Below are 15,069 nucleotides of genomic sequence, written 5' to 3' on the forward strand. Positions count from 1 at the left end.
ATCCCCTCCAAGATGTCCTAGTGTCTATATGTATTTATCCAAATGTATCTTGACTCCTCCCGTTCAAGCTGTTCAGAGTGACTGAATGGCACAGAAGTCTGAGTCATCCAGGAAGCACTAGATGCTGCTCTGGAGGGGCCAGGATGTTTAAGGAAAACACGTGACCTCAGAGTGTGATACGGAAATGTGAATTGCATGCTACATGAGTTAGAATCTTACAGAACTCTGATAACAAGCAGAACCTGTGAGGCTGTTCCTAAGAGGATTCTCCAAGTGATTAGTCACATTAGTGGAATGTATCAGGGTTCTGGGCCTTGTATTTTGGTCTTTTCAGGCAAACTTCTGTCAAGAGGACTTGAGTGTCTTTTTTACCCCTGGCCCTTTCCCCTTTATGTGGAATAATCTGGTTTATTACACTTCACGTTCATAGCGTCTCTTTTCAGACACCAGAAGGGAGCACAATGTTGGAGACTTCCCATCTTAGCAGCCGCCCATTCATCTCCTTCTCCTTCCCAAGTGACTGGAAAAGCTTCTGGTTTTTGTACCTCAGTCAATGGGTCTTCTGACATCCAGAATGTGATCTTATGGGAAAGAAAAAAGTATATCTCTGTTTTGTCTGAAAGATCAAATTCACACTTTTTTCTTTCTACAGGCTCAAGTAACAACCTGCCTCACCCATTCATAAAAGATTTTCTGAACCTTATAGCATTTCCTGATTTCTCAATCAACACGTATTTACTGAGTCCATCATTGCAATGCATTCTTTAGGGGACACAAGGTGTGAGGGAAAAAAGTTGAGATGTGGTATAATAACAATTGGCAAACATGCAGTCCTTGCTATACAAGGCACTGGTCTTAAGTGTTCTTTTTTTTTTTTTTTTTTTTTTTTTTTTTAAGACAGGGCCTCACTCTGTCATCCAGGCTGGAGTACAGTGGTGCCATCATAGCTCACTGCAGCCTTGAACTTCTGGGCTTAAGCATTCCTCTCAGGCTCCTCAAGTAGCTGGGACTGTAGGCCTATGCCACCATGCCCAGCTAGTACTTTTTTGTAGAGAAGAAGTCTCACTGTGTTAACCAGGCTGGTCTCGAACTCCTGGCCTCAAATGATCCTCCTGCCTCAGCATCCCAAAGTGCTGGGATTATAGGCATAAGCCACCATGCCTGGCATTTTCCCTTGCACCATGCATCGTTTTTCCTTAGGATGTCCCAGATAAATGCAGTTGTTATCTCCACTTTATGTAACAGTTGAGGAAACTGAAGTACTGAGAAGTAATTGCCAAAAATAACATAGTTGGCTGAGCCAAGATTAGATCTCAAGATAGGTAAATTGTATTCTCTGTCCACATGTTATTTGTATTTTAGTTAAGATAACCAATATACAAATGAGAAAATGTATAATCCTTTCCCAGATTTTAGTTCTGAGATGGATTTTTAAGTCTCTCTAATATATACTGGTAGAATTTAATATCCTCTTCTCTCTGATCCTGGAACACCTTGCTCATGTCTATTTTATGAACTCAATTTATTTTAGCATTTGTGTGTGTGTGTGTGTGTGTATGCGTGTATGCTTATTCCAGGCTGTAGGGTATTTGGAGACCTGAAGCACACAATTGAGCCTTGATTGAGCTGATTGATTGGTTAAGACTGGTTCTGCTGCCCTCTCATTCTTTGGTTTTTGGCATATGTATGAATGAGTGGTTGCCTTGAGCTGATGCTAGCTGTCTGCTGTACTGTCGGAATCTGACCACCTTATCTGTTTGCAGGTATTGTACTTGTTGCCATTAATCCTTATGAACAGTTGCCAATCTATGGACAAGATGTCATCTATGCCTACAGTGGCCAAAACATGGGAGACATGGACCCCCACATCTTTGCTGTGGCAGAAGAAGCCTACAAGCAGATGGCCAGGTGAGAATGTCTTCAGCCCAGAAGTCCTCCTCAGTAGTCAGTGAGCAGGAAGGGGAGTTTTTCCCTTCCTCTGCAGCTGATGCTCACAATGAGATGGTAAGACTGGAATTGAGGGAAACATCTTGGAAACAAAGCAGCCCAAATTCTATTACTTACCTCATTTTCTCATGCCTTTATCCTATTCTTGTGAACTTGAACATAGACTTGGAGAGCAGTGACTCTTTAGACTTATTTCATTTTTTTGAGCAATGGAATAAATCTCTTGCATTTCATCTCTCTTTGACTTCCTTTTGTCCCCTTTTCCTCCCTTCATGGTATAATATAATTCATTTAATAGCATCTCCATTCACTTACCCCAGCCTGATCTACAGCTAGTCTCACTGAAGACTCCCTTTTGAAGAAACCAGGACTCCTTGACAACTCCCTGAGATGCCAAGCACTGGAGGGCAGAAATTGAAGTTTCAAACTGGCAGCTGTGCATAGTGGTTTGGGGTTTTTAGCCTGGAAGTGGAGCTCTGTTTAGGTATTTAAGGAGATCTTCTCCTTATTGCTGTTATTCTTTTCACTCTGAAAAATAGCAGGTCTGTTTGTCAGAAAATGGGTTGGGTGATGGGCTGTAACTTCAGCATAAAGTAGGGAGAGAGAGCTTTATCGGTGTTTTGGGGGAAATGCAGTTCTCAGTTAATGCTAAAATGCTAGATTCTTTCAGCCAAGTTTTTCTCATCACCTCTAGAGAACATTTTTTGGAGCTGGCAACATATAGCAAAGTCTTTTTGGAGAAGGAAAGCTATTCAGATTAACTTAGTAAAAAGAGTTAGTGATTTTTGTAGGGGGAGAATCTCATTCTAGGTGGTCTGTACGTCAGTGGATTTCAGGGTATCATTTTCATCCCAGTGGAAGTTTCCATGAGGGAAGACTGTTTTATGGGCGTCCATGCAGATTTATAATGCTTCATTGCTGGCTGTAGAGATCAGTATATAAAAGGTCTGCTTCATTATAGATACTCAGTGATGTATTCAAAATAAGCACTGATTGGAGAGCTGAAAAATCTAATAGAATGATCTGTAACTATTTCTCCAAAGAGTGGAGCTAAAATTATTGCAACCTTTGACTTTTCTCTAAAGCCAAATGAAAGACCACATACTATATTAATCTGCTATCGGGGCTCAAGTAGAAGTCCCTTAGCTTGGCAACTCATTGACGTGCACCTCCTACTCAATTGTGTGTGGTTTAGAAGATTGTGTGGAGAGAAGAATGAGCATTAGCATGTTGCACAGTATGCAGCCTATGCATGAGTTTCTGTTGGAGGCCGTGGGTATGGCACAGAGGAGGGAGGCCTGGGAACTGAACGGATGCTTTGGAAGAATCTATTCACCCGAGTCTACATGCACTTCATGTGAGAACGGCAACACTCTTTCCTCCTTTAGAAGATGGTTTATTTATGGTTCTGAAAGAGAAGGTGGGTGTGGCTTGGTTCTTACCATGTTCTACCATGCCAACAGCTCTGACAGCTCTCTAAGACTTGTCCTGTCATGACTGGCCTTCACATTTGGTTGCTTTCATCCCCTTCTCTTAGCCATTGCACTTAGGCATGTCAGAAGTTTCCATTCTTCATCAAAGCTGCTTATGGACCACTGTAGGCTTGAGAATCTTCTAGCTTTCCATCCTGAGGAATCTTCTAGCTTTATCCAGCCTACAGACCCTCTTGACAAGATTCCTGTGTTCTTCCCTGCAATGCCTGAAGCTGAGTCCATGGTTATCCTACACTTGGGTTATTTCACTTGCTTGGGACCTTTGCACCCATTATGGGGAAGGGGATGTGTGGGAGTCTGGGGTGATAGCGGTGATACTGTCTTGCTCTAGGGCAATGAATTTAACAGTAGAGAGTTTGGATGTTAAAGCTGAACTGGGATTGCTTCCTTAAGGATTTTCTTTAAGGTTTTAAGGTTTATACTTGTTTTACCGCTGGGTCCCTAATTTTGCTGAAGTTCTTGTGCAATTTTTGCTTATGAACATACGTTAGAAGTAGGAAGACCAGCACATGTGTCCACAGGGGAGAGTTTTTTTGTTTTTTTGTTTTTTTCTTTTTTGATACGGAGTTTTACTCTTTCACTCAGGCTGGAGTGAAGTGGTATGATGTCAGCTCACTGCAACCTCTGCCTGCCGGGTTCAAGCAATTCTCCTGCCTCAGCCTCTTGAGTAACTGGGATTATAGGCGCGGGCAACCACGCCTAGCTAATATTTTTAGTAGAGATGGGGTTTCATCATGTTGGCCAGGCTGGTCTTGAACTTCTGACCTCAGGTAATCCACCCACCTCAGCCTCTCAAAGTGTTAGGATTACAGGCGTGAGCCACCACAGCCATCCGAGAGCTATTTTTGAATTAGTTCTGTTGTCAGCAGCTCAGGGTTTCTGTTATTGATCTGAGAGGTACATTGGAAGCCTCAGCAGAATCTGTTGAGCCAAGAAAGAAGGGTGACCCATTGGTTAGATGCAGGACAAGTTTTTGCTTTATTTCCTGTATGGGCCTTCTCTATCAGTTTTGAATACTAGAACACATTCATTCAACAGTACCTGTCAACTGTGTTGTGCTTTTTCTGACTTATCAGTAGTCATTGGAATAATTATGTGGTTCAAGTAGCCATAGGCTAGCACAGTGTACTTTGAATTTGAGCCTTCCTAACAGCTGGGTGAAATGAAGGGTGTAAGAAACTAACATTAATAGTTTTCAGTCTTTGGAGACTACAGCTCAGGTGGCCTTGGACTCAATGATTGTCTTCATTCACCGGGGACTCGATTTTCTTTCTTAATGTGGCTCACACAGGGACTCTTGATGCTTTGAGTGCGTGGGGAGACTCTGTGAGAGCATGAGGGGCTAAGTCTAGATCTTTATTCCCCACCCCCCACACCCACCCACCAAGAGTTCCAGGAGAGAACTGCTAGTGCTTGGAGGAAAGTTAGAGGAGATATCAGTAAGAGAAGAGAATCGAATCATTCACTGGCCCTATCTCTGTCATATTTACCAAGTCTGGGCTTGAGGGTGAATACAGATTCACAGTGAAGAAAAAGGGGGTGTTAAAATCCTATGAAACATCATTTTCATGAATTCTGTCCACTGCATGAGAATCCTGTGAGGAAGGGGCTGACCGGCACTGCTTAGCTCTGTGCTTTCTACTCCTCCTTCCCCGTCTGAGACCCAGAAGGCCCACTCCCTCATTTTACCTTCCTCAACTTCAGCCTCAGGTCTTCCATCAAATCATTATCAGCAGATGTTTATAAAGTATCAGTTATTTGATAGGCTGAATACTGGCCACTAGGAAATGTAAGACCTCACCCTGCTTCTTAAGGGGCTCACTGTCTGGTGGGAGAGAGAAGACATACGTAGGCCAAGAAGCCTATAACTGCAGGAAGTATAAGTAGAAACTGTGCCATGGTGTCATTTAAATTGAGTTTGAAGACCTAATGTCACAGATCGTCCAAGAAAACTAGGATTTTTAGCTGGGTCTTGATGAATTGGTAGGATGCATAGAGTGAGAAGAGGGCCTCTAGGTGGATGGAGTAGTGGACCATGACCTCAGAAGTGGGGCATCAAAAGGTATCACAAAACCTCAAGATACTGCCTTACACTAGGATGTCTACAATCAAAGATATGATAACTAGTGTTGGCAAGGATGTGAAGAAATTTGAATTCTCACACACTGCTAGTGGGAATGTAAATTGGTGCAACTGTTGTGGCAAATAGTCTGATGGTTTTTCAAAAAGTAAAAAAAAAAATCCCCCTATGACCCAGCAATTCCGTTCTTAGGTATGCACCCAAGAGAAATGAAAACACATTTTTTTGGTTTGTTTTTTGAGATGAATTTCACTCTTGTTGCCCAGGCTGGAGTGCAATGGTGCAATCTCAGCTCACTGCAACCTCCGCCTCCCAGATTCAAGCAATTCTCTTGCCTCAGCCTCACCAGTAGCTAGGATTATAGGCACCTGCCACCACACCCAGCTAATTTTTATATTTTTAGTAGAGACAGGGTTTTGCCTTGTTGACCAGGCTAGTCTTGAACTCCTGACCTCAGGTGATCCACCTGCCTCGGCCTCCCAAAGTGCTGGGATTATAGGCGCGAGCCTCTGCACCCGGCCTGGAAACACGTATTTACACAAAAACTTACACGTTCTTAGCAGTGTTATTCACAATAGCCAAAAGGTGGAAACAACTTAAATGTTCATCACCGGATGAATGGATAACCAAATGAGGAATATCCATACAATGGAATATTACTGGCCATAAAAGGGAACAGAGAACTGATACATGCTACCACAATGATAAACCTTGAAAACATGCTAAATCAAAGAAGCCAGATACAAAAGACCACGTATTGTCTGATTCCATTTCTATAAAATGTCCAGAATGGGCAAATCTATAGAGACAGAAAGTAGATTTATAGTTGCCTAGGGCTGGAGTTTGAGGCAAAATGGAGAGTGATTTCTGAGAGGTATGTTTTTTTGTTGGGGTGGTTTTGGGGGGGTGATGAAGTGTTCTAAAAATCAGTTGTGCTGCTGGATGTACAACTCGGCAAATGTACTAAAAATCATAGAATTATACACTGTAAATGAGTGAATAGTGTGTTCTGTGAATGATAATTTAATAAAGCTATTGTAAACAAAAAGATATGATCAGAAGACTGTACCTAGGCAAGTTTAACGTGCATGGTGAATGGATCTGCAGGGGAGTTCTGGGCTGTGAAATTAGAAACAAGGTAAAGCCAGACAGTGGAGGCCTTTGCAGGCTGGGGTGAACTTTGAGGAAGAAGTGTTATTCTATTAACAGAGTACAAAGGTGGCCAAACGAGTTTGGGAAACCATGGATTAACCAAGTTAAACGTCTTCCTTTAAGGCAGAGCTTCTCAGAGCCTTTATGTTGACACGCCTTCTGAGTTTCCAAGATAGGGATCCATTATGCTGGGTTTGCAAATCATATTTAGACACAAACTGTTTTCAAAGATTATTTCAAGGGACTAATGTTCTGTGCAACACTATTTGGGAAATGCATAGAGCAATAGAGAAATTTTAGTGTCTTGGATAAGGAAATTATATGATACAAGAGATGTTCAAAGAAAATCTTTTCTCTGATGGGTCCTATTTCTAAATGATCCTTTTCTTCTCCATATTCCTGTACATTTCCAAGGATAAGAATACCTTCTCATGAGAAGCTTAGCTTGTTGTGGAAATAACTTATCTGTATCACGTGGATGAAAGGCAGGGAATTATAAAGTATGAGACTATGTGGCACAGTGTTATGTTCTATTTCTTTTATCTGCCATGCTTTACCCCAGGGGATGTGATTGGTACTCAAGAAAGAATAGGAATAATTGACTCATTAATGCATTTAGTTCTCAGAGTTGCTGTCTGAGATTAGTTATCGCCACAATACAGATGAGGATAGAGACTTTTGGATGCTGAATAGTTCTCCAAGGTTATGAAAACAGTAACTGGGTACAGATGGAGTTCAGACCCTGTGTTTGCTGCACAGCTTCCTCCATTAGCTAAGAAAAATGGTACTACCTCCCTAAATGGGCAGAGATGGAACCCAGACCCAATCTGATTGCCCAATGCTTCCTGTATTAGCCAAGAGGTGTTCTACTTCCCTTGATGGGTAGCAATGGAATTTAGACCCAATCTGTTTGCCCCAGAGCCTCCTGCATTAGAAAAGAAGCCCTACTGCCTCTCTAAATTTTGTCTGCTCAACCCCAGACAGTCTTGTCAGAACAGAGCAGATTCTGGTCCCCCAAGTAGCACTGAGGGGCAAAAGGGATAGATATTTGTCCTTACAGTTTTGGTGTGTTTTCCAGCCTTGTTGGTGGGAGTGTGCCGTCTTATTTGGCTGGCTGTGTCTGATTGCTTTTTTGAGCCGTGTGTTTTATTTGTGCTGTTTGCCGCCCACCTTCCCCCCCCCCCCCCCGCCCCACTGCCCCGCTGCCCTGAAAGGGAGTGGGGACGCTGCAGAGCAAATCTATTTGCTCATGTAGCCAAGGTAATAGAGCACCCACATTCCCATCTGTCTCTGCTGTGTTGCCAGCTGTGACTAATAATGAAAGATGAGATTGCTATTGCCTGGGGTCCAGGGAGGAGTGTGCAGCTTGGAAGCCTTTGGAGGGTGGGGCTGGTGAGGAATGAAATGCACCCTTGCCAGAGTGAGAGCCATCCTGGAGGACAGGGTTTGGAGCCCATGAGGGTGAGAGCCTATGCTTGACAAGGATAGGGATTCTAGTTAATGGTCCTGGTTGTGCTCTTGGAAGAGGGTCTCTTGCTCGACTTGGATCCCCATAAGTGTGAAGAGCATGTAGAGAATTTGATGGTCTTCCAGGGAAGCAATATGGAAATGAGTGTCCATAGTGAAAAAGCCAAAAGTGTCCCTCTTTGGTAAACAGGAGGGAAGAGGTTGCAAGGCTGTTCGTATGAGTGGAAGTGAGAGGCTGTCCTCTGTTGCCAGGACAACCCTTAGTGAACACATTGACTCTTCAGGGCAATGAGAGAAATTCCTGATTGTGGAAATACGTTGCAGAAAGGAAAGGGAGCGAGGAAGCTATGCATTTTCCATTTTTGGAGGTCAAAACAACAATTAAAAATAGAATTGACAACTTTATCTTCCTAATGATGCGGATGGAATACTCTGGGATGCATGAGAATAGACTCAGGACTTTTGCAATCACCTCCAGGCTGCAGATTCTGTTGAAACTGGATCTTTGGAAATATGTCTTTCAAAAAGAATTATACAGAGGTGACCTAAATCTTCATGTTGCTTTGAGATCAAGTGTTAAATAAAACGTCGATTTCTTCCTTCAGTTTTGGCATAAGGTGTTTTGTTATTCTGGGCTGTGACATGGTTTGGGGAGGTTGGGGATGTGGAGTGCTTCCTAACTGAGCCTCAGGTTTTCAGTGAGAGAATGTCATGCTGATGTGAGTGTGGAGCCAGGTTCTTCCTGTACGTGGTGTGCTGTGCAGGAGTATGCAGGGGTCTGTCCCTAATAACCTTGTCTCTCCCAACTGCCATGTGTCCAGGGGTAAACTCTCTGACCTCTGTGGTTCTCAGCATCTTCACACTTTGAGGAGAACATTGGCTTTGCTTCTGAGAGGAGCTTGGATCCAGTGAGAAGTCATGAGGAACCTTTGAAAGCTCTTGAGTGCTGTAAGACTTTGGGTATAGTTGTTACAGCTGACAGATTCATGGCCTATGGTTGAGTACAGTGAATAGTGGAGTCCCTGGGGACGTCAGAGAGTAGGGAGCAATGACGGGGTGAATTTTATAGTAAAGTCTGAAACCAGGACTTCAGTCAGCCCTGAAGTTTGGATGAAGTTTTCTTTCCTGTTCAATATAATTTCAAGTAAGGGTTTGTCAGAATTGCTTTAGGACAAGGTATAAGAGATGCTCAAGAACACAGGAATGGTTTTTATTCTCTTCTCTGGCATTGTCTCATTTCTTGAACATGCCCTGAGCATTCCACATTCAGATTCCTTCCTGGGATGTTCTGGGCTGTTCACCTGTCCCTGTTATTCCCTGCTCACCTGGGTCTCTTGTTCTGTGACCTCCTGCACAGCCATGCCAGTGCACACCTATCTTCCTCCCCTAGGTATGCTACAGCACTAAGGTTTTATGAAATTGTTTTGATCCTTTTCAATTTCTTAGATGGTATTATTGTTTGTGTCTACCTATCATATTCAAATTGCTAGTTTTAAACTGTTCAACTTTCTGAGTAGGGGAAAGTTATTTAAGTGTGCAGTGAATATGGCTAATGATGACATCCCTATTTTAAGAGAAATTGATAGTAAATGGTTATTGCCATCTTTTAAAATTGTGCATTTAGGAAAGAATAGGAGAGGCAGTTTCCTTTGCCTGCCTTCTATGACCTTGCAGAGTTCATAAATATTATTAACAGTTGCGTGTCTGCAGTGTACCCAACATGATTTGTGAGGTTAAATCTCAAATTGAAATCATAGAGCTAAGAGATATTTTAGTTTCTTAATATTCACTATTTTACCTGGAGAAGCACAGCATGTTAGAAAGTAGAGAGCCTGCGTCACCCAGTGGAAATTAGTTGTGCAGGATACTGTGTTCTGGGCAAGTGGTCTTTTAGATGCTGCCCTACCATTCCCAGTATAGGAGACTTTCTCAAATGTGTTACATTTCTAACAGCTTTCATTGTCAGGAGTTTCTCTATCACACAGCACTCTGCTGAGTCTCCATTTGCCTTCACCTATGGATCTGAGCTCTTCCTGTGCAGCTGTCCAGGATAATAGTCATTTTCTTACATGGCAGCCCCTTCTGTCCTTGCCCCCAACTCTGGCCCAAGCCTCCTGGCTCCCACTGCCACTCCTTATGAGCATGGCTTTTCCGACACTCTCCTGTCTGGCCACCCTGAGATGTCATCTGGTCTTTCTGTCTGATGGTGATGGTCGCTGGATGTGGTCTGTAGGGTGTGAGGTGATGTGGTACTCATGCAGAATTTCTGACAGAGCCTGCAAATGCATTTATTTTTGGCAAGTGTTTCATGTTGCTGACTTATAAGTTTACAAGTCACTAAATTTCCATCCCTTTCTCTGCCCCACCCACATGCACACTCAACTGTTTTTATCACAGCTTTAGTGGGATGTAAATCGCAATAAACTACATATTTAAAGTGAAGTCACACACATTAAATTGCACATACAATTAGACATTGTATAGTATACACCCCTGAAACCGTCACCACAATCAAGATAGCAAACATTTCCTTAACTCCCAAAGTTTCCTTGTGTTTTTTCTTTTTTCGAAGTCTCCCTTCACCCCCAGGTAACCCCTAATCTGCTTTTCGGTCACTGTAAATTCAGACTGCTCTTAAGGTATGTTGCCTTCATCCTGCACTTGCTCGATTGATTTTTTTCCTTTTGGTATGCTGAGCAGGATTCTGTCCATATTAAATTTCACCCTTGTACTGGTGTTCTGTTATTTTGTGAATGTATCTTTTTGAATTCTGATTTTTTGCATCTGATAGATCACGTCTCCTTAGCTTGATGCATCACAGATGTAACAAGTCTGTTGTGTCATTCTTATCTGGAAGTGGTAATCTGGATAGATTCCTGTAATGTGCATGGAGCAGTTTTTTCTCCAGGTACTAGTCATTTAATCTGGTAGAACTAAACATTGAGTCAAGTGCTCGTGTGTATGAAGTCTTGCTAAAACCTACACACACTGGGTTGGTCAATCATGACTTGTTCTCGGAGCACTCCTGGTTGTGTGTGAGGTGGACTGGCACAGACTCCAGTTAGCGTCCCAGCTTCACCTGGGTCAAGGTCCTTCACTTAAGGTGTGCCATTTCTTTATTGGAGCAAGGGCATGTGTGTGTGCACTTGTGTCCTTAGATCACTGTAAGGCATACATAGGCTCAAGTGTTGGAGCACTGAGCACGGAGCCCTGTGCAGGCAGTGCCCCCCTGGGTGTGGGCTCCTGTGGCTCCTACACACCGTTCTGGTTACACAGCATTTTCCTGATGTCAAAGTCAAACTTGTCACCCTACATGGATTTCTTTTGGAATTAATAGTGGTGGTGACATGTGAGTAGGATTTAGTTTTTCAAGGTGTCCAAAATAATTTTCATTAAAAAAAGCTAATAGAATGTGAAGCCTAGCAGGATGAAATGGCATTGCTATTTACATCATAGTAATGCCTTTCACGCTGTGTTAACCACTCTTTCTTTTTCAACTGTGTATTTTCACATTTATATCCCAGAAGACAGAGCAGCTGAAAACCTAGTCTCCCAATGGACTTGAGTTTTGCAGCAAAGGAAGATGCTGGGAAGTGAGGTGGCTAAGACTTGAGTGTCCAGGGACAGTAACGAGACTGGCTTAAGTTCTTAGAACATAGTAGCTGTGTGACCCTGAGCAAGTTCCTCAGGTTCACCTCAATTTGCACCAGTGTTTGTGTCTCTAAGATGGGGATAAATGTCATGTCTAACTCACAAAATTGTTAGAATTAAATCAGCTGATAAATGAAAATGCTTAGTATGATTTCTGGCACAGAGTGAGGGTTTGCTGAATGTCAGGCACAGTGGTGGTGACAGTACTAATGGCACATGAAAGGTGTCATATCCCTCATCATGTCACAGTATCCAAAAGAAGGAAACGATAAAAGAATTTATAGTTGAGTAAGATTCCATTAATAGGTTGCCCTCAGAACAGATTTTACTTTCAGGGCCGAGTGAACAGTATAAGGATAGCCAGTTCCATGTGCTCAGTGAAATTCTTTTGGACTTTTTAATAGGTTTATGCTTGGCAACCAATTATAACTTCTATAATTCTAATTTCAATTTGTCTAGAGGAAATATAGCATAAACTACACTCTGCTTATGCATTATATATAAATCTTTATCATATAATGCATTTATTTTATACACATATATATATTCTACAGTTAGAGTGACATTGCACTGTTAGTGGCTGAGCAGCCCCAGAATAGTGTTTAAATGTGGACATCACTGCCCTTTTAGTGATGCTATAAACTTCAACAGAAAATAATATATTACACTGCAGGAACCAAATAATTATTCGATTGTATATAGCCAGTTTTTTGAAAGATGGCTAGGCAGACACCACTGATCATGTGGTGGATGCCAGAAAGCAGCTTTTCTTAAGTGGCTGGAAGTGATAATCCCTTCTGGTACTTGCAGTAGTGAATCAGTTGGTTAGAGCAGCAATCTTCAAACTGCTGGAGTATGCTAGTTTTTGGAAGATAACTCACTGGAATATGTGAAGAAAATATTAAAACTTTATTTGTTTACATCTTTTTAAAACTTAAAATATTTGTATATGTTTTATACTATGCACAATATAGTACAGTGTCACAGAAAACAATTTATAAACAAACTGTAAACATGCTCACAGTTTTCTGTATTGATAGGGATGCAAGTCAAAAGTAAGATAATGAGTTTAATGTCCAGGGAAGTGTCTCAAGCCACATATGCAACGATCTTTGTGGAGTAGTTCATATTTCAGAGGAAAAACTGTCCCTTGGCCCCCTGCTGGGGTCCTTGTCATTGTACCTTTACAGTGGGGTGAAGATGAGAGAAGGTGACCATTCCATCATAGGGAATATAACTGAGAGTGCTGGCCATTGTCCCTCTATTAGTGTCATCTGTCTAACCTGGGTTAAAGAACACTGCACTTTCTAGTAGCTCTTTGATTCTATTAGGATATAATAAACATACCCTGTTACAGGACCAACAGGTTCATATGCCCTCTGCACAGTAACAGACCAGTTACACTGAGACAGCAGGTTTTGCAGCAGAGAAAGAGTTTAATGATCACAGGGCACCAAGAGAGGAGATGGGAGGAGATCCTTAAATCCACCTCCTTGAGGAGTTCTGGGCTGAAGTTTTTAAGGGGATCACAGAGGGCGAGGGGCTAGACAACTGGGATTGCAAACTGGTTGGAGGAAGGGTGATGAAATCATCAGGATGTGGAAACTGCGTTCTTTGAGTTAGCTTCTCTTGAGGTCCTTCAGACCAGCTATGTTAATATCACTGGTATGCAGGTCTTGACCTGTAGATGGTACTTAAAGCCTTGGGAATGGATGATGTCAATCAAGGAGAGATTGTTAGGGAGGTGAGAACTTCCCAGATCTCTGAAAGAAAATTTTAGGTGGAAAATATTTTTTAATGTTCATGTTGTTATCTATAGAGCAGTGAAGGGGAGCTATAGTCTTGTAACAGGGTCTCTGTGATTCTAAGACAGTAGGCACCACACAACCATGAGGAAGAGAGTCAGAAAGCAAGCCGATGTCATGAACACTGAATGTGCTGCAAGCTTGGTTTATTTTCATTTTCCCACTCCCTTCTTCCCTGATTAATTTTATACAGTTCATAGGGACAGTTTCAGTATGATAATGAACAGTGTTTTGACTTAAAGGAACTCCCCAAAGCTCTTTAAAAAAATCATGGAGATAGTTAAAATTAAGTCCCAGTGTATGGCTAGTCTACCTGCTCTTTGTCCACAGCAGATACTTGGGAAGTCAGGGAACCTGTCTGGGTGAGGAATACCGCAGAAAGGCCTGCAGGCAGTGCAGCATGGCCAGGAGAAAGCCCCATGTCTATGTCCTTTAGAACCACCGTGGACAGGCTTAAAAGCAAATGCCTTTGAACCTTCCTGGCTCCTGCCCCTATTACAGATGGATAATGTTGGAAGCCAGAGGGAGAGGCGTACCTACAGCCAAAAGATGACGGAAATTAATTTGGTTCTCTGTATTCCCAGAACTAGAGAATAAAATGATTCATGATTGATGACTTGCTTTTAAAAAGATGTCCTTTATGGTTAAAAAGGGTATTAAACCTTCTCTACAAGAGCAAGTACCAAGAATACTTAGAATTATGGGATGTCTTTTTAGAAAATGTCTTGCACCTGGTAGCAGAGAGAAAGAGAGAGGTGGAATCCCAGCACCCAGGGCTTCTCTGCTTAGTCACCCTTCCTAGCTAAGAATGACTGCACCCCTGACCTTGTGTTCCTGAGAATGTTAATAAAAGTGTGTGAACTATTTAGAGTCTCTCTAGCCACATTTAGTTTAAATGTATGGTACTGATCTTCAATTATGATATTGGGGATCAATATATGCTCACTTGGGTTTTTTTCTGCTTCCCCACTGGGTCATTGGGCTCCTAGAGTTTTATTCAATTTGTCATTGCACATATTGATCCATCATAATTACCTGATGTGTACGAACTCCAGCTCAGCAATCTAAAGCAGAGATTTTTCTTCCTGCCTGTGTGGGGTTGTCACTTCTACAATTTTGTCCATTTTACTTCCTTATATTTATAGAGCCCCTTATATTTCACTGTGTGGAGTGTGTGTTGATGCAGTGCATAGAGGGATGACTTTTTTCTTCCTGAAGTTGGAAGGCTCTTCAGGTCACACAGCGTAGGACAGGGTTTCCTCTTTCAGCATCTTCAACGCATGGTACCCGGTCTAGGCTGGAAACTTCTAGTGACTCCGGGAGGGAGCCATTCCACTTTTGAAAGCTCATAGAGGTAAAGAGATACAAGCCTCCCTGCCACCTACCACAGCCCCAGCGCCTGCCTCTTTTCTGGAGCAGCTGCTAGAACAGACTATTCTGGGAATGGTCTTTTAGTCTTTCTTCTCTAAGCTAA

General features: G+C 42.4%; 1 protein-coding gene across 1 annotated transcript in view; it reads left to right on the top strand.

The window, feature by feature from the left end:
• Positions 1 to 15,069, top strand: part of MYO5B (myosin VB) — a 390,702-nt gene that overhangs the window by 159,427 nt on the left and 216,206 nt on the right. The window contains exon 4 of the mRNA XM_023207571.2: positions 1,764 to 1,908. Coding sequence (XP_023063339.1) covers positions 1,764 to 1,908 — 145 coding nt within the window. The remainder of the gene's footprint in view (positions 1 to 1,763; positions 1,909 to 15,069) is intronic.

The sequence above is a fragment of the Piliocolobus tephrosceles genome, chromosome 18 (genome assembly GCF_002776525.5).
Source record: "Piliocolobus tephrosceles isolate RC106 chromosome 18, ASM277652v3, whole genome shotgun sequence".
NCBI classification, from domain to species: Eukaryota; Metazoa; Chordata; class Mammalia; order Primates; family Cercopithecidae; genus Piliocolobus; species Piliocolobus tephrosceles.